Source organism: Misgurnus anguillicaudatus, chromosome 6, assembly GCF_027580225.2.
Source record: "Misgurnus anguillicaudatus chromosome 6, ASM2758022v2, whole genome shotgun sequence".
Lineage (NCBI taxonomy): Eukaryota > Metazoa > Chordata > Actinopteri > Cypriniformes > Cobitidae > Misgurnus > Misgurnus anguillicaudatus.
In genome coordinates, this window is record NC_073342.2 from 33,556,317 (window position 1) to 33,581,740 (window position 25,424).

The following is a 25,424-nucleotide window of genomic DNA, read 5'->3' on the forward strand; positions in this document are numbered from 1 at the left end:
CTGAGAAGTAGGAGATAAATTGTCCTGCTATATACAACAGGCATACGCAGGGCAGTTCTGTCGAGTTCAGCTGCTTTCATTTTTAAGCGTGCTCAACTTTACGCAGCGCCATCAGCGTCAGAGTACCGCGAAAAATCTTGCGGAGGAGGCTGATTTCAAATCGCTCTCGCGTTACTCTGACGTCATCCACTTGTCGTTTCCTGCAGCTCCTCGTGAAGTCGTACACACATATTAATTCATCCTACAAGCCTATGTTTTTGTTCTTTAGTACATTGATATGAAATAAAAATGTAATTTTAAAATGTATTTAGGTAACACTTGTAATACATTTGAACCAATATTTGTATGAAAGATGAGTACAAGATTACTTAAAGTGGTATACATTTTTGAAATACGAGATAGTATGTTAAATGCATTTCAGTTCATATTCATGACATCTCAAAATAACACTGATAAGGACACCTATGTTTTTAAGATTAGCTTAAGTACTAAAGAAATGCCTTCTTCATTTTTGTTTTGCTTTTCCCTCTATTGTACCGAAAGCGAATCGAACCGTGGCGCCTGAACCAAGGTACTAACCGAACCGGGACTTCTGTGTACCGTTCCACCCCTATTGTAGAGGCGGGAGGTGATACAACAAACACCCAAAAATTCTCGGGCCAGCATTATATGTCCAAATTTCAGTCAAAACCGTTCTATTTCATCATAAACAATCTGAAAACAGGGCTTTAAGTGTAAAATATCGAACTTGTCCTTTAAATTCAGGTTAAAGTCTCATAATCTATTGAGGAGCATCACAGTTGGATTTCATTAATTGATTTCCATCCTTGACATGGTCTATCTCAGATTACAGATAAAGGTTATATTTTTACAGAATGTTCTTTACATTACGCAAACTGATTTTAAAAAGTAAAAAAGCTAACGTTTATGCTGAAGTTTTACTATTGATGTTAAAGTTACATTTTGCAGGTCCATACTGAAAAAAAACAGTCAGAAATGTTCATTAACAATTGATCTCCAAACAATTGATTATTCCTCAAATTCCATATTGTACCCGATGCAATGAAGCATTTTTTGCTAGTTTCAACCTGGCGCAGTTAAAATTTCCCCGTTCAGCGTCATGTTATTTAAAAAGCAAATGCATTTGCACCCATTTGTGCAAACATGTCTGAAAACATTATTATTCATAACCCTTTCAGATAAGGTAATTAAAGACCATTTCATTCTAAGGGCAAATCCTAGAGTTGTAAATGGACATGTTAAAGGAATAGTCTATACTTATTTTCAAAATTAAACTATGTTATTACCTTAACTAAGAACTGTTGATACATCCCTCTATCATCTGTGTGCGTGCACGTAAGCGCTGGAGCGCGCTGCGACGCTTCGATAGCATTTAGCTTAGCCCCATTCATTCAATTGTACCATTTAGAGATAAAGTTAGAAGTGACCAAACACATCAACGTTTTTCCTATTTAAGACGAGTAGTTATACGAGCAAGTTTGGTGGTACAAAACTCGGCGCAGTAACACCCTCCCTCCCCTCATTATGAGAGTGAGAAGGGGAGCGGAGTCTTTTGGGAGTACTTCGACTCCCCTGAAAAGTCCGCTCCCCTTCTCACTCTCATAATGGGAGAGGGAGGGTGTTACTGCGCCGAGTCGAAGTACTCCCAAAAGTGCTATTACGCCATAAAATATAGTTCCTCTTTTAAATCCGCTTAGAAAAGCGCTACGTTTTATTTTGTACCACCAAACTTGCTCGTATAACTACTCGTCTTAAATAGGAAAAACGTTGATGTGTTTGGTCACTTCTAACTTTATCTCTAAATGGTACAATTGAATGAATGGGGCTAAGCTAAATGCTATCGAAGCGTCGCAGCGCGCTCCAGCGCGCTCCAGCGCTTACGTGCACGCACACAGATGATAGAGGGATGTATCAACAATTCTTAGTTAAGGTAATAACATATTTTAATATGGAAAATGAGTAGACTATTCCTTTAAACTGTCTCTAGATAATTTTTTGAATTTTTTTGAATAAAGCCACATACCTTCTATATAGATATCAGAGAACAATTTAACATATTATTTCAATGCATTCTTTGGCACCTTTAAATAAAATATAACCAAAATCTGAATTGTGCAATATCCTCTGTGTAGCCAGATACATATTTGCATACAGTTCAACTAAAATCATGAAATACAACAATGGCATTTTCCCCTATCCCAGCATATGAAAGGGATCAAACACATTTATAGCTGTTAGACAAACCAACACAGACCTCCAGGATGTTGTGCAAGACAAGGCCAGTGATGCTTGAAAGCACTTTTGGCATTTTAATTCTGATTAATGACAGATGGCAACATCAAAACTCATTCAAACCAAATGTAATGTTTCAGAAACAACCGAAGAAACAACAGCTACAGATCCAAAACTCGATCATCTCTGGGTGACCATTTCTTACTGCAAACTGTACCAACAGGTCCACTTTAATGGCCGATAAGCGTTTGCTATTCCTTATGCCAGCGGCCGAAAGGAGAGCCAAAAGAACTACGGTTTGATGGAAGGAGAGAGAGACGGAGAGAGCAAAGGCTAAAATAGGATGACAACGTCCAAAAAACCACCGATATTGAACGGCGTCATCGGCAGGGCGACTATTTATCTCATGCCCGCCAAGTTGGCACGCACATCTGGCGCCGGGTACTTAGTGCAATTATTTATGATTTCCTCCAAGATTTAAAAGCTCTTCGCCGGGCCTTGTAATGCAGTAACTGATTGCGGCGCTAATGTAATTAAGGGGAGATTATGATGTCCACGTGGCTCACCAGATGGTGGCATTCGCAGCAGTGGGGGGGAGACACAACTGGCACACCACTGCACAAGGGCAGCGAGGCGCAGCCAGTCGAAGCGAGCCAGACCTGCTGCCAGACGCTGGAGATTGTGTGCGTGTGTGTGTGTTGTCGCGTGCGTTTTTGTGTGTGTGACACTGTGTATGTGACCAAGGTGAGGTTGGTAATTTCTGCAAGGGGGATTTATTGGCAAATACGGTATTGGTTACTTCTGTAGGAGTCGGGTTGGAAATCTGACCTTGTAAAGTTAGGTTAAGATCAAGTGAGTATGTCAGGAATATTATGTGAGGTCGAGTCCGCTTAATGTTGATACAAATGGAGTCCGGATAAAAGTAATTGAATCGTACTGGGATACTAAATTTAAACTAACGTTGCTATTTAACCGCACTCACCTTAAGCAGCATAGCTTTCCTGATTAAAGGAAATGAACTTGGGATGGCGTAATAGCAACAAGGATAATTTTTTAACTTATGCAAAGGTAGTGCCAAGAAAACAGATGGCTTAAAAAAGATGTAATCGCATTTGGCAAAGCATCAGAGCTGATGCAAGAAAAAGTGCGCAGGGCCGCATAAGGGACTTCACCAGCCAGGCAACTGTAGTCTAACCCAAACTGACCTTTAATTACTTGAGGAAAATACATGGATATTACATCCAGGCACTCTGCAGAGTCCTTTGGGTGCAGTAAGGCTGCGCTTCTTAAAACACGTTATTATAAGCTATTCAGGAGGAGACACAGGGCCTTTTCATATGCTGCGGGTAAACGGGGGGACCGGGGAGCGTGGAGGGGATCATATTCGAAACAAGCGTGGCGGATTTTTCACTCTTCCGCTAGTAATGGCTTGTGCGTGCAGACTGAGGTCACTAGGGCTTCTCTAGATTTCCCAGGTTGAGATAAGGATATTATTACACTGGCTGGTAACAAAGAAATCTCCATCTCTTTAGGTCCCCAGACAAGTGTTGGTAAATTAGAAAACACAACCAATGACCTTTCTTTCATGCACGTATAGGGGGAGAGCCATTTTCAGCTTCTTTAAATGTTTTTCTTGCTGGTTGACAGCATCAAGCATTCCCTGAACATTCCAGAAAATAGCTTCTGCAGAACATTCAATAAAGTTGTATAAATAAACATGATACGATTTGTCTTTAATAAGTGTCCACCTATATATGAAGAGCTCAAATGCAAAAACCCCTAAGTGCGCCTGACATGTTTTCTTATCAGGATCTTATGTTTAGGTTCAGTAATTTCACTTTAACGATAATGAAAAGGATATAAGTCAACTAAAATGCTTTCACCAGTTTCAGTTTAGTAATCGTATTAGTATTTAACAAATTGGACAGTCTTTCGCTGCAAAGCCCTCTTAACAAAAATGTCCACTCGCTCAAAAAATCCTTGACGTATGCTGGCCATCATTCACCCAATTCTTCTCCCATGCACCTGGAGGACTTCCCAAATGGCACACTCCAGAGTTGTGGACTTCCTCAAACACTTTGATGACATCATGTAGTGCAGACCTTAGGGACCCTTGACGTGAGTCCACGTGGGCGCACCAGAGTCGTATTTTGGGACAGATTCGCGCGTCACGCCGGAAATAGGAAGACAAGTTGCCTATCTATCATCTGATTCGTCTGGTTCATCTGATTGCTCTTGCGCAAGGACTTCTGGGTAGGTAAAGTGCATGAAGCCTGCAGCAGTTTGCCGAAGACCGCAGCAAGGGTGCAAAGGGGGCGCTGATGAGCACACTTCGGAGCATAAAAATGAAAGAGATGGGAGCATAAAGATGGGACACCCTACGGACTCATAGACTAAGCGAGCACTCGCAATTTAACGCCAAGAGACCGAAACTCCACATGAAGTGTGCCGTTTGGGACAGCGCCTTTGTGCCGTTTAAAGCGTAACTAAACCCCTGGTCAGAGCCTGACTCCACCCACTGGCAATATTTAAAAAATGCAAGAAAAGTGGGCAGATCCCAACGGAGAAAGAGGGGACGAACTAAGCTCGTACCAAGTGTGTGGGGAGATCGTAAGAAGGCCGTGGTGAGCTTGAACCTGCTTACGTCACTACAAATTTTTTGGACCCAACATTCAATAGGAAAATTCAACTGCAGTAGCCACCGTTTAACCTAAAGAGGGCAGCACTCAGACGTTTTTACACCATATATTGTAGTATTGAAACACTTTATATCCAAATGTCAAAAAAGTTCCTTAAATCAATGAACAGCACTAATAAAGCCCCATTCTTACAGATCATTAACTAAAAAAAGTTGGTTTAGGGTTTAGTTACTCTTTAACAGATTCTGCCAACAAACCGTTATTTCTAAATGGCCTGAGACATATAACATATAACACATGCTAAAGGCATCTGGTCAATATCATTATCAAATTTTTGATAGAGATGGCCTTTAGTGGCTTTGAATTTGAGCTTTACAATAAATATATACTGTATATAACAGTTACATAAGGTAGATGACCCATAGCAGTGTCATAAACTTGCAATTTTGGTAACGTTTTTGCCCTATTATGTTCATTTTCACTGCGTCACGGTTGTTCCAGTTGTTTTTTCCAAATAATATTTTTTTAGATTAGGTTATTAATGTTACAAAAGAATCAACAAAATGCTGTTTAACATAAGTTTAGGTTATAAGCATGTCATATCAAGTATATAAAATATATTGTGTGTGTGTATGAAGTAATCAAGTTAAAATCTTTTCAAAAAATCTTTATTTACTGCTGGATTTATAGTCCTGTCCTTGTACTGAATTTGCAATAAGCGTTCCAGATGTGTTGAAACATTCTGTACATGCTCTCTAGATCTGAACATGCCTGTTTTATAGTTTGTTTTAAATGCCCCTCGTGACTTTTAAGCATCATCATATGATTTTTGCAAGTCCTTAATATCCAGTATCTTTCACAAAGTCTTTTGTAGGAAATTAAGAGCGTTGATCGTGAACCGTACGGGTGGCATTTACTGGACCAGAAGAGGCGGTTTATTGGAATGTAAGAAATGCAGCATTGCAAACAAAGCACCCTCGTATCTAATGATCCCCCCTCCAATGTACCATCTGCATCGCTCAGCGGACCATCCACACCCCCATCACACACACACGCACGCACATATTCACACATGCAGGCATCATTCATCTTACCCACAAACCCCCAGCATGCACTGGGGCGCACATTAAAACCAGCCCATAATGGCTGACGGCTTTCACAGTTAGCTTGAGAATGCTGATCGCTGACTGTTTCGTGCTGAGCGCTTCACCACCTTTTCCATAATTAGACCATTACTTTAACAGGTGTGCCACTTCCCTGTGTTCCTCCTTCCTTCTGAAAACATCTCTCCACACTCTGCTTTTTTATTTCATCAACTTCAGCTTGTCTGTGAAACGTAGTTGAGGTGTTGGAGAAAGCGTGTAGTCTTTTTTCCACCTCGTCAGGAGAGTCGGGTGTGACATTGAGAAGTTCAGCTGACACTATAACACACAGCGGGATGAAGGAGAACAGCTCGGGGAGTTAGTGGAGATGTTTGTACTGCAAAAGTACGTAAGATACCGCCTGACAGCTGTGTTAGCTGAATGAAATCGTAAAAACCAAGAGTCTTACGTAAAATCTACAATGCATTTCACATCACAGATGATGCACATCCAGGGCATTTCTTTAGCATCTTAAAATATCGACAAAGGCTCATTATATAACACTACGCATATCAGTGCTGTTTAGCAGGTGTGACCTGACGTGCCTCAGCGCCGTATAGCGACTCTGACATGAAACACATGTAGCTCGCGCACTATCTGCCATGCGTTTTTCTCGAGCTTTTGGGTGGTTTGGTTGCGAGCCAAACTGACACAGCAAGTCTCAGCTGAGATGGCATCCATTAGTCTCTCATTGACACGTCTGCAGCGTACACAAGCGCCGGGCGCCTGTTCTGGGGCAAGGGCATTGATTCATTGTCAGTTTGTCATGAATGATGATGAGCGTAAGAGGTCTCATTACCTTATTATGTTCATTAAATCTTGTTAAGTTCCTGTGCGTTTGATCTTATTGTGCATTATTAGTTCTAGCAGAACAATGGGTCGGTAACAGATGCTTTTTGTTCTAGTTTGTGTCTCCGGGATAACACAAAACGGGTTCTCCACTTTAAAAAGGATTTCAAGGGACTGACAGAGTAAAATCCATCAGGATTATGTCACTGTGTGGATGCCATTAGAAGATGCAGACTGATGCATTCTTATGCCACGCAATTGGCTGTGCCGTAATCTGTTCCACCTCGCTGTGCTTCACAAGTGTGTACGAGTCTCCCATTGCATGTACACAGATTATTCATCTTCAGATATGCAAGAATAAAAAAACCTGTGGCACACATATACAGTATACAATATTTGCTTTAAATGACCCCACAGCTTCAGATCTAAAAATGAATGGTATGATAGTAAATGGAGACAACTGAAGGTATTTTTTTGGGAAACTAATCAAAAATTATTTTATTCTAATATACAAACAATGCACAGAAATTTCAAAAGCCATATTTAGTTGTTTTTGATGACACCAGTGATTGGACCTTGACTAGCTTTGCACATGTGTGTCCTTCAGTTTACACTTCACACACAACAACACATGTAACATGTATGCATAATAATATATTTATTATATAGTATTTTATTTAAATAAATATGCTTGTTATTATAATTGTATATTGTTTTATAAAGTATCAAGATAAGATTATTATTATTGCATTATTAAATCTAAATGAAGTGCACGTTTGTATTTTACATCCAGTATTAATGATACGTCTGCGTGTAATGTTTTATTAACCAGTAACTTATATTTAAGGCCTATTTCAGTCATACAACATTACAACACGTGTTACTGTTGATCCTACTGGTAAATGATTTATCACACTGATAAATGACTCATTCCGGAAGTGACAAGTACAATGCGGGCTTGTGAATAAAGTTTACTGGTCATTCGCGTCTCACTCAGGTAAGAAAAACAACAATAGATTATGTATTAATCGATCACTCTGATTAATTGACTGCGGTAAAGTTCTGGTTTATATTCCGTGTAAATGATTAAGACATAACGATAAATATGCGTGTACAGCACGGTTTAAGATACTTTGTTTTAACAAACACACACCCGCGTTAACTCGCGCACTTGCTGACAGTGCGCGAGTTAACGCGCGCGCGCGCGCGTGTGTGTTAAACAATGTATCTTAAACCGTGCTGTATAGGCTACTATAATACACTCAGAGTGTGATTAAATCTGTTTAAGAACGGCATTAAAACACAATACTCTTTATTCAAACAGTATGCAGTTTATGTTGTTAAATCTTTGGAGATGATGAGGTGATATAGGGTGTTTCTGTTAATAATTACATTCTGTCTAAATATTTACATTTGCGTGCAATATAGAATAGCTAAACGTTATTTGTATTCTCTATAGAATACCTCGTCGAAAATAACAAATGTTTTGGTCTCCTGGGTAATCTACGTGTTGTTTATTTTGCTTGTATAAATAAACTACTTTAAAAGTACTTTGTTGTTATTTATTCCTAGCAGAGTTTACAGGAAGTTACGTGTTGACCACGAAAGCCGCTTGTTTATGTAGCATACTCCGGGTTTAAGAATGATGTGTGTGTTTATCAGATAATATAGTTCATATGTTTCCCCATTAATTACTACTTGCTATAGTAAACTGAAGTATATTGTTGTATACAATATAGTAAGAAGGCCAACTACTGTTTAACAAAACTACATTTTGTTAGTGAAGGCCTATACTATAGTATTCTGTAGTATTTAATATAGAAATGTAGTATATACTGTAGAATACTTAACTGTAGTAAATACGGTGGTGTGTTATAATAATTACACTTTGTTGATGCACTGTAAGCCTATAGTAGGCTATAGTAGTAGTATAGAATAATTTTTTTGTTGAATCAACTCAGATTTACAAGTCATGTCAACTTACTATTATCTTGACAAGAGATAAGTTCAACTATATTTTAAGTTATAACAACTCTTCTGAAATGACTTGTAAATCTGAGTTGATAAAAAAATAAAGCAGCAATGATTTTTTTTACATTATAGCATATGAATTGATAAACAGTACTGTAGTATACTTCAGTAGTATAGTAAACTGTAGCATATTATAGTAATTACTAAATTTTAAAGTATTCTTTTTATTAACTAGTGAATTGATAAACTGGGATAAATACTGTAGTACACTTTAATATTTACCATGGTGGGGTTCACACAATACTGTATAATTTCACTATAGTGAATATCAAATATACTACAGTACATTATTTTTTTTCATGTGGGTGAACCTTCATTATGAGACTTTTCATCTCCATTGACTTGATGTTGTCCTCAAAAGAGCGTTGGCTAATTCTCTTCTAGTTCTCAATCTGCAGCAGTTTCCATTCTGTTTGATCACTAACATGCAGACACTATAAGATGAGTGTGCATCATTAGAAACGCAGCCCTGTCTGGGCAGGCTGTTCTCTATTTCTCCATTAACGTAGCTTTACAATCAAATGGCCTAGCACTAGGAAAAGGCCGCATTGATTAGTGTACAAATTAACACAAGAAAGAAATCATTCTCCTCCCCTAAGCTAATTTGCCATCCTTGGTTCCCCTTAATAAGTTCTTCTGACCGACTTTTTATACATAGACTCTCCACTGTCTCGGTAAATCCTTTAGATTTAATAACCATAATTGCAATAAATTCAGTAAACATTTAGATTGAATGCAATAACTGTGTCATTTACTCTAGTTGGTCGCTTTAAGCGTAATTTAATAAAAGGGCAAAGGACCCTCCGCATAGGCGGGCCACTAATCCTTGGTGAGCCATGCATACGCATTAGACTGAAGCATCTCGGGACAAAAATAGACAACGATTGATCTAGATTTCCTTGAAAATATCTGATTGCCTTGGCTTGTTGTTTAGAGAGACTTTATTTACTTAGCCTAATTATGTTTGTATTGCTAGTCCATCTTAGATCACGTATGTTGGGTCCACTGGCTTTTACCGCAGGCCTATTATCATTCAAGGCCTTAAAGGTAAACCACAACATTTATGCCTAATTAGTACTTAGGGGCAATTCATTGATTAATGACAATTCTGTCATTTATTCAACCTTAATGTTTTATAAAGAAGCAGGGTCAGCTCTCTTTAAAAAAATGTAATAGAAGAAGTCATAAACAAAATTGTATTAATACGGAGGCCGGAAAAATTATTTTTGCTACACCGTGAACTGTCCCTTTAAACTTTTTAGTTGTAGCTAATAAAATAAGATGCAGCAACACACAAACTAGTAAACTATAATCTGAGAAACCTCAGCATCTCAATAAATGCGTAGACAGAGACGAGAGAAAAGTGTGAAGGCTATTGTTACGCCATTTCCAGAAGAGATTTGCTGGTGGCATTTATGTAGTGAAAAGTTTACTCCCACAGTTTAATGCGAGAATGAAGATCCCTCATCTTTATATACAGCCACCGGTAAAACCATTTCATCTGAAACAGTTCAGAGCATAACGTCAGCCCACTCCATATATCTGGAGCTCATTACAGAGGAAAAAAGGTTTGCTGTAATTAATTACCCTGCTAATTGGGCCCTCAGCAGTATTATTGTCTGTGTCTGTGCTGCTTATTTAGTGTACGAACGAGACCTGCCGCATGATTGTTTCATTTGCTTTAGGAGGCTCCTACGCCCGACCATTAGGGCGGTGACGTTACAATCACTTAGTCCAACACTAAAGCCTCTCTTATAGAGATACAGCATTATATCAGTAACACTATATACTGTATAGTACACAGTATATACAATTTTTAAAAATATAATTTTATAAAATTGAAAATTAATATATGCTTGGATATGAACATTTCATTTTATTCCAATGTAGAACACTTTAGATTCAGCTTACACCTAATTTGAATACTGATTCATTTCTTGGACAAATTGTGCACTTATTGCCAGTTTCGTCAAGCACAGAGTCAGTGGCTTGAAAATGCAATAAGAGTCTTAAAATATATTTATAGAAACCAAAACATAAAATACAGACTTGTGTCATGTGATGATAAATTCACGCCTTGTTTACACCTCTGAATTGTGTGTATTATCTTACTATGGTTTACTTTATTAATATCCTGTATTTTCAGTTGTTTTAATATAAGAAAATGTTGCATTTTTGTTGTATCATTGTTAAATGCAAGCAAAAGTGTATGTGTGTAACTGAAAGCTTCACTGTAAAAAATTATAGACCAGTACAGTAAGTCGTATCATCGTTATGTTTTTCATGTTGTTTTAAATTAACAAATTAAGTTAAACAAATTTTTTTACAGTGTTATTTCTGTTTTGCAGGGAGGATGCCAGATCTTCAGGACATTTCCAACGCTATATCAGAGCTGCAGCCTGAAGCCATCACTGATATTAGTGTGCTTGCATCCAAGAAAGACCCTCCAGCAGACTACAATGTTGTGAGTATGCAGTTGCCAAATATATAAGTATAGTTGTGATTTGGATCTTATAGGGCTGGTTTCCCGGACAGGGATTAGCTTAAAGGATTAGTTAATTTTCTTTAAAAAATCCAGATAATATACTCACCACCACGTCATCCAGGGTGTTGGTGTCTTTCTTTCTTTAGTCGAGGAGAAATTGTGTTTTTTCAGCAAAGCATTTCAGGATTTTTCTCATTTTAATGGACTTTGGTGGACCCCAGCACTTGGCAGTTTTGATGCAGTTTAAAGTTGCAGTTTCAAAGGACTTTAAACCATCTCAAACAAGGCATAAGGGTCTTATCTAGTGAAACAATTATAATTATAAAAAATATAATTTTTGGCAAGAAAAATAAAAAATATGCACTTTTAGATCACAACTTGTCTTCCTCCGGTCCTGTGACACACCAGCGCGACCTCACGCAATACGTCATCACATCATGAGGTGACATATGACGTATCGAAACTACGCCCCAGTGTGGAGAAAGAGGACTGTTCTGACGTGTATGTCAAATTATACTAATTAATGTCTTTGTGTCAGTTTATTGTTTAAAATGGTCCGCAAATGTGTGTTTCATATATGTAACACGTGACCTTTCCACAGCATTACGCAATTACGTGAGGTCGCGCTGGCGCATCACAAGACCAGAGATAGAGGAGAAGTTGTGTTTTCTTGTCAAAAATGACAATCGTTTTGCTAGATAAGACCTTTATGCCACGTTTGGGAGTCCTTTGAAGCTGCGTTGAAACTGCTATTTTAAACTGCATTAAAACTGTTAAGTGTTGGGGTCCATTAAAGTCCAATGAGAAAAATCCTGGAATGTTTTCCTCAAAAAACACAACTTCATCTCAACTGAACAAAGAAAGACATCAACATTTTGGATGACATGGTGGTGAGTAAATTATCTGTTATTATTTTTTAAGAAAATGGACTAATCCTTTAAGCCAGGACTAGGCCTTAGTTTAATTAGGAAATAGTAAACATGCCTTACTAAAAACATTACTTGTGTGCATTTTGAGGCAAAACAAAGGGAACTGATGTATTTTAAGATATGTCAGTGCAATTAGTTTTTTAGTTTGGGCAACATTTATTTTAGTCTAGGACTAGTCTAATCCCTGTCCGGGAAACCGCCTCATAAGGTATAGAGGATAAAATGGGTGGCACAGTGGCTCAGTGGGTAGCACATTAAGATGGGCCAATAACATGCAGGTTAGGGGGATTGGAGATGCCAAATTGCCCCTTCCCCAACGTGTGTATGGATTAACCTATTATGAATCCTTGCCACGTTTATTGCCATATATGCTGTCAAAAAACAGAATTTAAAATAGGCAGCATTTATTTTTAAACTACTAAAAAAATTAAGCATTTAATTTTTTTAAAAGAAAGAAGAATATTAGTCCAGACCTATCTTAATAATAGTATATGTTCTCCATGTATTGATTTAAACACTATTTATTAATTAAGTTAACTCTGATGAGGGCTAAAGCTGTTCCTTTTGTCTGGCCTGAGGAGACACTTTAACAACTCTTTCTGATAAGATCTCCAGCAGAGCTTGGCACCACCGTGCCTTGTTTGTTTAGGACTCAAATGGCAGTGACATAAGGGTGGCTGGTTCTCCAGCATTTCTGCAACTCTCAGCAATCCCTTAGCACTGAGAGGAGAAACTAGGACAACTGTATCAATGGCCTCTAGGAATATCCTTTGTGTTTGTGTGTATTGGGTGTGTTTGTGTAAGTGGGTGTGTTTAAAACAGAGAGAAAGGAGCAGGGCATAAAGAGAGAGTGGAAGTTTTGTGAATAAAACAAAGCACAAAGCAAACACTGTGTTAAAAAATCCTAATGCTAGGCTTACGGGTAGCTAGAGTTCTTCCTTTCCGCTTTCCGATTTTCCCTTCGCATTTTCTTTCTTCTCACTCCCTCACTTCCCGCCCCACCCCGCACGTCCCCAACTGTTGCCGTCTCCGGTGGGTTGTATGTGGGTTGGCACGGTGCTTGAGTTCTGCCCACTGGCACTGAGGATCCGGTGCGCGCCACATGGCACCGCCGTGCTCTCGGGGGCCCTGTTCCGCTTGGCCTTTCCCTCCATCACATGAAGCAGGATGCAACTGCTTCACTTTGTTTGCACAAACAAACACTTTTATTTATTAAAAACTTAATAATGCTAAATTACGCAATAGCGCAGAAGATCGAGTACCGTTGTACCGAGTATCAGCCAAAATGTAAAGGCATATTTATACATGCACAAATGCTGTTATAAACATCAGCATTACTTAGCCAATACAATTTGAAAACCAGACCTATTATATAAACAAACATTTATTTTGTTTTTAGTAGCTAGATTTTGTAAGAGTTGGGAACTGATTTTTAAAAGCTCATCCATCTACTTCTTTACTTTGTTTACGCAAACAAACATGTTGTTATTAATAACCATATTAATGACTAAATGTAAGTGCAAATGTTTTTTGCAAGCTGCTTATAGCAAAACCTTTCGAGTTTTGATTTGAAATGCATTCTTATTATTACCTTTAACATTTGCTCAACTAACCAACAGCAGACAGAAAATCCTATACGACAGATTTATATTCAAGTGTCTCTTTATTAAGTACGAAGTATTGAGGTTTTTCGAGGAAGGAGAAGTCTCTTTTCTACCCTGCTGGTCCCAGCGCTTGGCAACTGTTTCCACATTCAGGGTGCGTACCCTGCCCCAGCTGCGCAGTGGCATACTGACTCCTTTGGTGCCTGGTTCCTCCCTGTTTGACTTTGGGCTTCACAGCTCCGGCTCTTTGTTTACGCTGACAGGAGGAGCGGGGCACTGACCTGGAAAAAGTGGCCAGGACGGGTTGTCTTGTAAGGGGAGGAGGGTGGTGAGAAGGTGGGGAGGGAATCGTGGTTGATGTATAGACTCCTTCTGGGAGCTTTGGCTCGAGTCAACGCCGCTGCACTTGCCGGATCCATCCACCAGTCTGTCCTCTATATCCGATTCCCTGTCAGGATGTCAATCTTTCCTGAAAGTTTATATGCAAGTTTATATTTACTGAAATGTGGACAAAATAGTAATTTTTTGGCACACATTAGGTCACCTACTTGATTCTCTATAAAGATCGCACAGTATAATCTCATTTAAGGCCTTCTTTGTGAGGTCTTATGCGATCCTTGTGGTCCCATGAGGTTGGTGGTATTTTTAGGCTTTTTCAGAGTCTAGGGAACTTTCTTCACTTGTGTCGGGCTCTAATGAGATGGAGCGAGAGCTCAAGAAAGCATTAATTAAGCCAAGTATGCACAGAACCGGGCAAAAAAGCACACACACATGGCATCCATACATTAACTCGATCACACCTCAATGCATTCTTCTCTGGGTATTGTTTTTCCTTTCATGTAGGTTGCACAAACAACAGATGGCTTCGACGCCAACCTTTGGAAGGACAGCATATTCAAATCCAAGGTCACGCGCTATCTGTGTTTCAGCCGAGCCTCGAAAAATGTAAGTGAAAATCTTCAAGTCACGAGTTTTCTTCGAATTTCTTCACACACTGTCATGGACCGTGTTTGGCCTCGGCTGCTTCAGTTCGTCTCTCATTAGGGTTCTGCACAGATCTTTGATCACAAACTCCTTCAAAATACATCACGTCCTTTAAGTATCCAAGATGAATGCAAATACCACTCTGAATTTAGAACGGTCTGAGAATTTTTTTACTTGATGTATAAATTCCTTGCATTTGAAAATATGTTGATATCCAACTCTCCCAAAAGAATTTGGTTAATGATTATTCATAAGTGAGACTCTCCGCATTTGTAGTTTACGATTTCATTTTACTCAATTAAACTGGTCCCTGGCCTGCAGATGATTCAGATACATCCCAGCCATTCATCCAAGATCCAAAAATGGCAAACTTTTGATTACGGGAATTCTTGCTTATTGAATATGACACATCAAACAGACATCCCAATATGGCTTATAAAGGGGCACCTAGACCAATGATTCCTCCGTGTATTGTGGCTTTTTGAACATTTACCTCTCGTTCAGCTCAGCTAAATTGAGAATGAGTGGCTTTTTATGTGCAGGTATCTCTGTCCCAGAAAGAAACAAGTGCCAGCCTGTTCACGCTGTTTAGGTTATCTGTCTTTATTTAGGGTGAGCGATGCAAAACTTGAGCTGTCGTGCCTTTAGTCTTTATGCCTTGTTGTTGCCTTAGCTTACACAGCAAATGTGTTTTTATAAATCTTTCTGTATTGTTAATTAAGATTCTTCAAAAATTCTATCCTTCGTTGTGTGAGGGTGGCAACAATAGATTGGCTAATAATAAGCTTGGTTTGGTGGGTCATTGTTATTCAGTGTTACATCTATGTTAAAACCACTTTTCTGTTGAAAACCAGAAGATACCCATGATGGTTGACGGTACCCATTGACTTCCATAGTAGGAAAAATAATTACTATGGAAGTCATTGGGAACCGTCAACTGTGTACCTACCATTGATATCAAATATCTTTTTTATTTTCAACAAATAAAAAGAAACTAAATAATGGGTAGGCAAATTTTTATTTTTGTGAATTTATATTATTTCCTTTTAATCACATTAACATATGGGACTCTATCTTACACCCGGCGCAATGCAGCGCATTTCGTGACGCAAGTGTCTTTCGCTAGTTTCCACCCTGCGCAATTATAATTTTCACGTTTAGCGCCACGTTGTTTAAATAGCAAATGCATTTGCGCCCCCTTTTGCGCCCATGGGCGTTGTGGTCTGAAAACGAGGTGTGTTCAGGCGCATTGTTGGCGCGTTGCTATTTTGAGGCAACTAAAATAGACTACGCCATTCACCAACAAAAACATGATCTAAAGTCTAAAGTCAATGGCGCAATATGTTTTTTGTTATTTAAAGAGCGCATTAGTAATATGCGCCTATAAACGGGAGGACAACGCGGTTTTGCTTATCACATAGTACATGAATGCGTAGCAGCACAAAAACGCTTTTTAATATGAAAGATTAAAGGATTGAATGTAAAAGATTATTATTTAGTCTCTTGGACATAAATGAGGACTAATTATGAGTCGTTAGAAGGCGCAAAGAGCTGCTTCACCTGCAGCCTGGTAAGTAAATAAATGCTTTGCTTTAAACAAATGCATCTGTTTTTAATTTTTTTTTTTTAATGCTACCTCACGGATTTATTGTATTTGATGACTCTGTACCTGCGGATATGGTGAGATGAGAAACATTTTTAAGTAATGATTAAAAAAACTCTTTGCTTAAAAAAACGCTGTCCAAGTGCTGAAACGAACGTGCGGAGAGATAAATTCTTTATCTCCTGTTTGTTACAAATAAAGTATTTTTAGAGCACAAACCTTACCTGACATACTTGTAAATTATTTTTTGATGATATTGGATAGCCATACATTTAAGGCAATTACAAGCCTACTTTTTTACTTCCATTACTAAAAGAAAACGATTTTTAAAGGTTTTAATAAAATATAACAAGTGAAAAATACAATTTCAATACAAGTGAAAAACAACACAATTATTTAACATTAATCTTAAACTGGGGATCTTCTTCCTCCACTTAGTTTTTCAGTTTACAAAGACCGTCATCTAAATAGGGATTAGACATAGCGCCAGCGCAACAGGCTTTTAAAGGGGATGAGAGCTGAGACTCTCATTGGTTTATTGGTTAAATTAGCAAAAGTGGATTCGGACACGCTCATTTAGACGTTGCGCTGTGTGCTTTAGACAATGCGCTTAGATCGTTAAAATAGGGCCCATGGTCTGAAAATGTACACTATCTCTGTTCAGGTAAATGCTGTTGTTATTTGATGTTATTTGTTACACTAGTTTACCTATATACAGAAGATCGTTTGTTAGTCACAATATTCCTTAGTAGTATTCATTGCACTCAGTCATGTTTACCTGTTTGATCATTTATACCCCTAAGGAAAATTATCATACCTTTTAGTGTTGTCACGGTACCACATTTCAGTAATTGAATTCGATACCAGTAAAAATCAGAGGTTCTCGGTACCAATTTCGGTTGCAAAACACTAAAACGTGCTAATTAAACACATTATTTTTAATAAAGTTAAATGTCAATATAAAATAATATAAAAACATTGTCATTCTGTATTTACTTTACATTTATACATCAAGTATAAAATGTATTTGTTGCTGAAAGGTTTCACCAGCGGTTGTCTGTGTGTGTTTGCTGGGGTCCTTCATCCTGATGAACATCATCATCAGTCTGCTGCTTAAAAAGACAAATACAATAAACTTTAGTAAGACAACTGGTTGAACATATGCATAAATATACAACATTAAATGACTGGCACTAACTGTTATAACATAATATAACATATAACATAATAACAAAATCAAGCTATTATATTACATTTACAGATTAAAGTACCTGATTAGTAAAGATAAAATGACAAACATTGCTAAGCCATACATTTATTATGTTCTTACATTTATTTTCAATTATTTTTCTAGCTTTTGTATATAAAGGTTATCAAAAGTCTCTTCTGTATTAAATTTCTCATTTATTTTTACCCATGTAAAAGAATTTAAAGCATTAAATGGTTAATAAGGACACTTGACAGCATGAGCATTAGCATTGCTGGTACTGTACTAACCATTAAGCTCACTAATGGTGTTTTATTTTAATCTAACATTAAAATTTGTTTTTGACAAGGTAACTCGTCAATGGCGGGGAAATAGTTAATGTGTTTCTCCTTCTTTCATCATGACACTTCGCTCATTCTTTCTCTGATTTTCCTTAAATCTTAAGTATTTCTGTACGCGATCTGCACATTTTTTGTGATTTTTGGATCATTATATTTTTTGTTGTGTCTATGAAAAGTTTCCAGCTGACAACCTGTCAAACAGCACATCAGTTCCGGTAGAACCGGTTCTGCGTTGGTTCTGGCACCAATGACTTTTTATATTTTTTAGAACCAACTTGGTACCAAAGACCCAGGGCTTTTGACAACACTAAAACCTTTTGTACATGTGCTCAAAATCTTTACACTTAAATGAAAATAATCTGTAAATTGAGGGTTCTTGCTTCTTAAACAGATTAATAGAATAGAATCTCAATGGAATCACACAAGGGTTAAGAGATGTTCGCTGGTTTGCAACAACCAATTCCTGCAAACTCCTGCCTGTTGATCAAGTGCAATGGAAGCTGTAGTTTTAGTATGTAGCACATCAGTCCCCTCCGCCACCTCTCCAGCGTGCAGTCTTAAAATGCGTGTCTGTACTGTTTTGAAGTCCCTGACGCTAATAAAACATGGCAGCGCCATCAACAAAGGCTATTTTGTCTGTCAGTCAAAGTGGCCCCCACTGTAATTGTCTATGACAAAAACAGATTCTGCAGAATTAGCCAGTGAATTATGTGGTGGGAAGTAAACAGTTTGTGATTTATCATACTCAGGGTTGGAGGTAGATGGCCCTTTGTCAGGTCCTGATGGGAAAAAATCTCTCCTGCGTCTTTTATTAAAAAAAAAAGTGTTAAAAGAAAAAAGCAGGACTCATGCATAGTAATAGCATTCATCCATATTCGTACCCGCGAGTCAGAATAAAAAACTATGAATAAAAATGCTCTGTAGTGGTAATAACTGCCAGGCAACACTAGCGACGGTATGCGGAATGTCGGACCCGTCACGTCACGCCACGCTAGCTGCACGCTTTCAGGGGTTTCGCTGGATTATTGCTATTTATTACTGCGAAAAATGGAGGCATAATGAGCAACGGCTTGGAAGGCTGAGGGAAAAAGTCATGCTTGAAAATGTCAACTAAACAGCTCCTGATTGTTTTCAAGTACTCCCTGTTCTGAAGCACAAGCAATTTGGCCTGCCATCGACTGGCCTGAGTGCTAAGCTGTCGCGTTTGAGGATGATGGCTAACACACAGGTGCATGCATGCTTAAAAGAGGGCACTGATTCAACAAATTTGAATGTGTGCATGTGTGGGTCTCCAAAATGCTACAAAAGGCTTTTCAGGCATAAACGGTGACCAGAATTAGACCAAGGGCCAAATGCGGGTAAAAAAGGCTTGCTGGCTGATAACTTTATTGGAAACTAAGATAGTTTGAATCAATAATAAACAACAAGTAAGCTGTTTACTAAAGCAAACATTTGTCCACCGTCGTGAAAGTTTTGCCGTCAGTTTTTTCCCATTAATCCATGTGGCAACACATCAAAATGGAACAATGAGGAAGGAAATCATTGCTTTTATATTTGTCTGACTGGTGGTGTTTTACAGAGAGAGAGAGAGAGAGAGAGAGAGAGAGAGAACCTGACTCTGATGTTGCAAGTGAAACAATGACCATAGCTGTTAGTCGCAATGTACATCAGAGAAAACAGTTAAATATTTTGTCAATTTAAGCTGCAATCCATAACTTTTCTTGTTAGGAAGGCTACTGAGCAAGTATAAAAAACATCTTACACCAATTCGCATCTGTTAAATTTACAATAATTATTTATAATTTGAACTGTCGGGTACGTTTTCACGGAAAATGTCATGAGTCCAGATTTACTAACAGCTTGCGTCAGTGCAAACGCCTCTGTTGCCTATACTGGTGCAACACTACTGTTAGTTTTTTTTTAATGGCGCACAGTAAAAAATTAGCACTGTAAGGCATGGAGGCATGATATTTTTGCGACTGACCTTATTGCATATGCATTTGTAGGAGTTTCATTTTCAGACACAGAATTTAAGGAAGATGAGTATGTAAATGGTTTGCACTCATCAGTTTACTGGTATTTGTGCCACTATTCAGGGCCGGAGTGGGGCCACTTTTCAGACAGGTAGTTTAAAGGAATTGTCAATTTTCTTAAAAGAAAAATCCAGATAATTTACTCACCACCATGTCATCCAAAATGTTGATGTCTTTCTTTGTTCAGTCCGGAAGAAATTATGTTTTTTGATGAAAACATTGCAGGGTTTTTCTCATTTTAATGGACTTTAATGGACACCAACACTTAACACAACACTTAACAGTTTTTTCAACGGAGTATCAAAGGACTCTAAACGATTCCAAACGAGGCATAAGAGTCTTATCTAGCGAAACGATTGTAAATTATGACAAGAAAAATAAAAAATATGCACTTTTAAACCACAACTTCTCATATTCCTCCTGTCCTGAAAGTGTCAACGTGACCTCCAGTGTTGGGGAAAGTAACTTTTAAAAGTAATCCATTACAATATTAAGTTACTCCCAAAAAAAGTAACTAATTGTGTTAGTTACTTTTCATGGAAACTAATGCTTACGCTACTATTTTTTAGTTACTTTTGCGTTACTTTTTCTTGGCTGAGGCTTGATCTCTTTCAGGCCTTGCAGGTGTTTTTATGACTGAAAAGTTCTGCCTTCAGAAATTGCATATTTCATCACAAAAATGTTTAGCTCTGGCCTGCCATCTCAGTTTCTGACTCAAACTGTTTCCACACAGGCACAGAGAGTGCATACGTTTAGTTTAATTAAGTACATATTTTTTAATCAAATTAATTAATATAAAAAAGTAACTTGAGTTACTTTTTTGAAAAAGTAACTCAAATATTAATGTGTACATTTAAAAAGTAATGCGTTACTTTACTCGTTACTTCAGAAAAGTAATATTATTACGTAACTCAAGTTACTTGTAATGCGTTACCCCCAACACTGGTGACCTCACGCAATACGTCATGACGTCAACAGGTCACAGAGGTCGAACACGAAACTCCGCCCCAGTGTTTACAAGTGTGTTGAAAGAGGACCGTTCTGACGTTGTTGTATGTGGAATGATACTAATTAATGTCTTTGTGTCAGTTTATTGTTTACAATGGTCCGCAAATGTGCGTTTTATATATGTAACACGTGACCTCCCTACGTCACTACGCATTTACGTTAGGTCACGCTGGACCGGACCTAGACGAAAAGCCGTGGTTCAAAAGTGTATATTTTTTACCTTTCTTGACAATCGTTTCGCTAGATAAGAACCTTATGCCTCGTTTGGGATTGTTTGTGGTCCTTTGAAACTCTTACGTGTTGAGTTAAGTGTTAAGTGTTGGTGTCCATTAAAGTCCATTAAAATGAGAAAAATCCTGCAATGTTTTCCTCAAAAAACATAATTTCTTCTGGACTGAACAAAGAAAGACATCAACATTTTGTATGACATGGTGGTGAGTAAATTATCTGGATTTTTCTTTTAAGAAAATTGACTATTCCTTTGAGGCACAAGACCAGCCCACTTTTTCCATGGTGGAACTTCAAGTGAGCACTTTTGCCAAATTGGATAAATGAAGCAACAGTACAGCTCTTACTTTTGTGTAGTTTTTATTTATACAATGGTTCAACAAATAATGTTAAGGTTTAATATTAATTAAATAATAATATACTTATTCACTACAAAAAATAATTAGTAATTAAAATAAACTAATAATAAAAAGTAATTTTACTGCATACACAGATCAAGCTTGAGTTTTGTTATCAATATTAAACTGCATAGTCTATGGATCGCCATGTATTGGGTGATACACAAAAGGCCAATATTTTGATTCAATTTTATATTTTGCTTGTGAATAGGTGGACAACAGTATTAGCCAAATAATTAAGTTGCTAATGGTAATCACTACTAGGCATATCCCTCTTTACCTGTTACCACTTGTGTTTGTCCTCTTGAAAATAAATCGGTAAGCTTGGCACATTTGACAGCATCCTTCTCCAAAACATTTCTTTTCTTCAACCTGGCTTTTACAACCCCTCCTGGCCTCTTCCTTCCACCCATCCTCCCTGAAACGCATACTGTTACGGTAGGGCTGGCCCAGCCTACCTGAGAAAAGTTTTGGAAAAGACACGCTATGGACCAACTCTATGAGAGGGGAGGGGGGAACTCACTTACATGGTACAACCCATGCAGAGGCTGCGCGTGTAGTGTTAGTTAAGAGAAGATAGACTCACTAATGTGACAAATGTAAAAAAAAAACGACTGGCCCAAAAGTGAAGCGACCCACTGCCACTATTCAAACGCCTAGAAAAGCAAATCTTAAAGCTCACGTAACACACGCTGTTTCTGCATTTCTGATGTTAATCTGGAGTACCTATAGAGTAGTATTACATCCTTTATTTCTCCGAAGAGTCTTTAGTTTAATCAGATTTATAAAAGAAAGATTAGCTTTACCAAATCTTTCCGATAACGTATGAAAAAATGAAGAAGGAGGAGTTACTACCGCGGGTGGAGCGAGTACGAGTCATGCAACACTATATAGCTCTTATAACTTATGGTTTACTACATGTTCGTGTCATTTGTATAATATGCACACGCCTATTTCCAACATAAGGCAAAAGTCTTACTTACCACATGCAACTTGTGACCCGGTTGGGAAAGTCCAGCGCATCAAACACACACGAAAAACTCTGCTGCTACCCTGGATAATAAACTATATCCATTGTTTCCAAAAAGCCGGATTTCTTCTCCTTACATCCAAAAACACACTTCATCTTTCGTGCCATTGTTGAGTTTTAAAATTAAACAAAGCTGTGTCGCGTGATAAGATGTTTGCAAGCTCTAGCATCTCCCGCTGATTGATGGGTGGGCGGGGTTTTCCGGGGGAAGTGCCCATAAAAAGAAGTGATATGTATAGAAACCCCTGAAACATCAGTTGGACCTGTAATCGAAAAAAACTTTCCGAAACTTGTACGAACCCTGGCGAAGTGCATTCGGCACAGAAATACTCTGTAACACGTTCAACTGCTTTTTTGACACTTTGTCTACGTTTAGCATGAGGAAACAACTCTATAACTGTGTTAATAAGTCAGAATGCTTGAAATACCATTGAACACCCCCTTTAAAATTTTGTGCTGTTCTTTGTAGATTGCATTGGTCATTGTGGAAATAAGCTTTTTCTTAATGTGCGCCTTGTAAATCACCCACAGAAATGTCCACTCCCACCTTTTTAAAATTGGCCTGTTACAATAATTTGCAAAGTAGCCTGCAGTTTCTCTTTCAAACAAAGATGGCGATATAGAGACAAACATCATGAATTGAAGAGTTCAGAGGCAAAAGCCACTAAACGTCACTTCCGTCAAAAATTAGATAATGATTGTAACCAACACGTACCATACGTTCATCAAATACTTTCGCATCAAATCCACTTAATCCTGCACTCAGGCTATTCATAAACACCTATTTTTAGGTAGGCATGGGCCAGTATGAGATTTTGGCGGTATGATAACCTAAAGCAAAAAAAAAAAACACGGTTTCACAGTATTGCGGTTTTGCCATTGCTATAATGTGTTATTATCAGACGTATACAAACCAACATCCTTTTAACTGGACAATACATTTTATTTTTAAGCAACATACATGTATGCTGGGTGAAAATAAAGCCTTTAAATTATAATTTTCTTTTAAAAAACGTAAATGTAAATTATATGACTTAATGATTTAATTAATTTTGTGTAAACCCAGCTTGCAAACGGTATTACTGAAAATGTTTGCTGTTTAAAACCTCGGTATACCTTGAAACCGGTAACCGGCCCATACCTATATTTAGGTAGAATCCATTAAGAGTTGGATAAAATATGCTAATTAACAAGAAATCATAGATGCACCTAGCGGGTTTTGCATCTGAGCTATTTAATTACAAAAATTGAAAAAATGACAAATTATATCAATACACAAAATAACCAAACAAATATATTTAAATAAAAAACTACATTTTAATGGCCAGTAAGAAGTATTTATGGTATATACTGATTTCCTCAAAGTACATTTAGTACCATGTGCATACTTGAAAAATACATACTTCATACTTAAATTCATTCATGTATTTATTGCACATTTTCATCTAATTTTATTAAACAAGTTAATTGTTATCATTATTATGCCTAACCTTACATAATCTGTTATATCACTTTTTTAAATAGAAGCAATTATGCAACGTAGTGGTGGACATGAAGCTGATGGACTTGAGAGAAACTCTGCCCGAGGGCTTCACTTCAATTCAAGACACCATGGATAGCCGTAAGCAGAGTTTTCTTAAAAATAATCTTCTTTCCTCTTTTCTTTTATCCTGCCTCTCTCTAGTCGTCCTGAGGGAGTGCTTCTCTCGAGGCTGTGAATGCGAATGTTTCGCGGGCTCAGGTTTAGCTTAATTTATGATAGTGGGAGAGAGTAAAATAAACATTTTGCCCCGGAGGTAGGAGGAGAAGAGAACGATGAGTCATTGTTTATCTCTGCCAGAACCCAGCTTTTTCTTTATGATGTGCTTATTTATTTATGTATTTATTTGTGCAGAGCGGGAGTGGATGGTGGTTATCTAATATTAATGAAATGCATTCCCTTGATGGTTTAGTGCTTTTTGAGTGCTATGTATTTCTCTCCTTCAGCGTCTGCTCCTCTCACCGTGCCTTTGAGAATGTAATATTATTTTGGCTCTGGGAGTGGGGGCAGCATGTTTATTATTTTCATTATTATTGCATTTACACGGCCCTCGCCCGGCGCTCCTTCGGAACGAATGGGATGGGCCCAGAAGTAATATGGGCGAGACTGGTAGCGGGTTCTGGAGGAATGACTGAAAAGAAGATGAAGTCTCATCGGGCCGCGTTTTAATGCAAAGCTTTATTGTGGTAAAGCCATGTTTAATAGATGCTTCAGCTCACTGCATCGCCATTTCACTCTCAATCAAGTCGTGGTGAAAATCTGCCTTAATATCCTTCTTATACACTTGGCACTGAAGATTCCCCTTTAGCTTCCAACAAATGCCATTTTTATGTAATCGTGATGGCCTTTATATGCCGATCCGATGCTTCAAGGCCTGGCACATATAAGTTGCATTTATAAGGTGTTCAAATATTAATGCGTATATATATTTAGCTTGTCTCTGTAAATAAATCTTTTAAAATAGGTAGTTTTTTTTTAAAGATCATTACATTGTTTGTCATTTTTATAGTGCTTCCCAAGGACGAATAGGTCATACAATGTGTTTGCATCTATAATGTAGGCTTTGGATAATGCATACGTACCTCATAGTTATAAGACTGGGACGGTACCATATATAGAAAAATTTAGACACTATGGGACATAATTAGGGTTTGTTTATGTTAACTAATACTATTTATTT

General features: G+C 37.9%; 1 protein-coding gene across 2 annotated transcripts in view; it reads left to right on the plus strand.

The window, feature by feature from the left end:
* Nucleotides 1-7,670: 7,670 nt before the first annotated feature.
* LOC129414293 (multivesicular body subunit 12B) overlaps nucleotides 7,671-25,424 on the plus strand; it is a 34,199-nt gene continuing 16,445 nt past the window's right edge. The window contains exons 1-4 of one of the 2 annotated variants that reach the window (XM_073868287.1): nucleotides 7,672-7,820; nucleotides 11,203-11,318; nucleotides 14,716-14,817; nucleotides 24,229-24,325. In XM_073868287.1, the coding sequence (XP_073724388.1) occupies nucleotides 11,208-11,318; nucleotides 14,716-14,817; nucleotides 24,229-24,325 (310 nt within the window). In that variant the 5' untranslated portion in view covers nucleotides 7,672-7,820; nucleotides 11,203-11,207. Of the gene's footprint in view, nucleotides 7,821-11,202; nucleotides 11,319-14,715; nucleotides 14,818-24,228; nucleotides 24,326-25,424 lie in introns of both variants that reach the window. The other variant, XM_073868288.1, reaches the window with a different exon arrangement.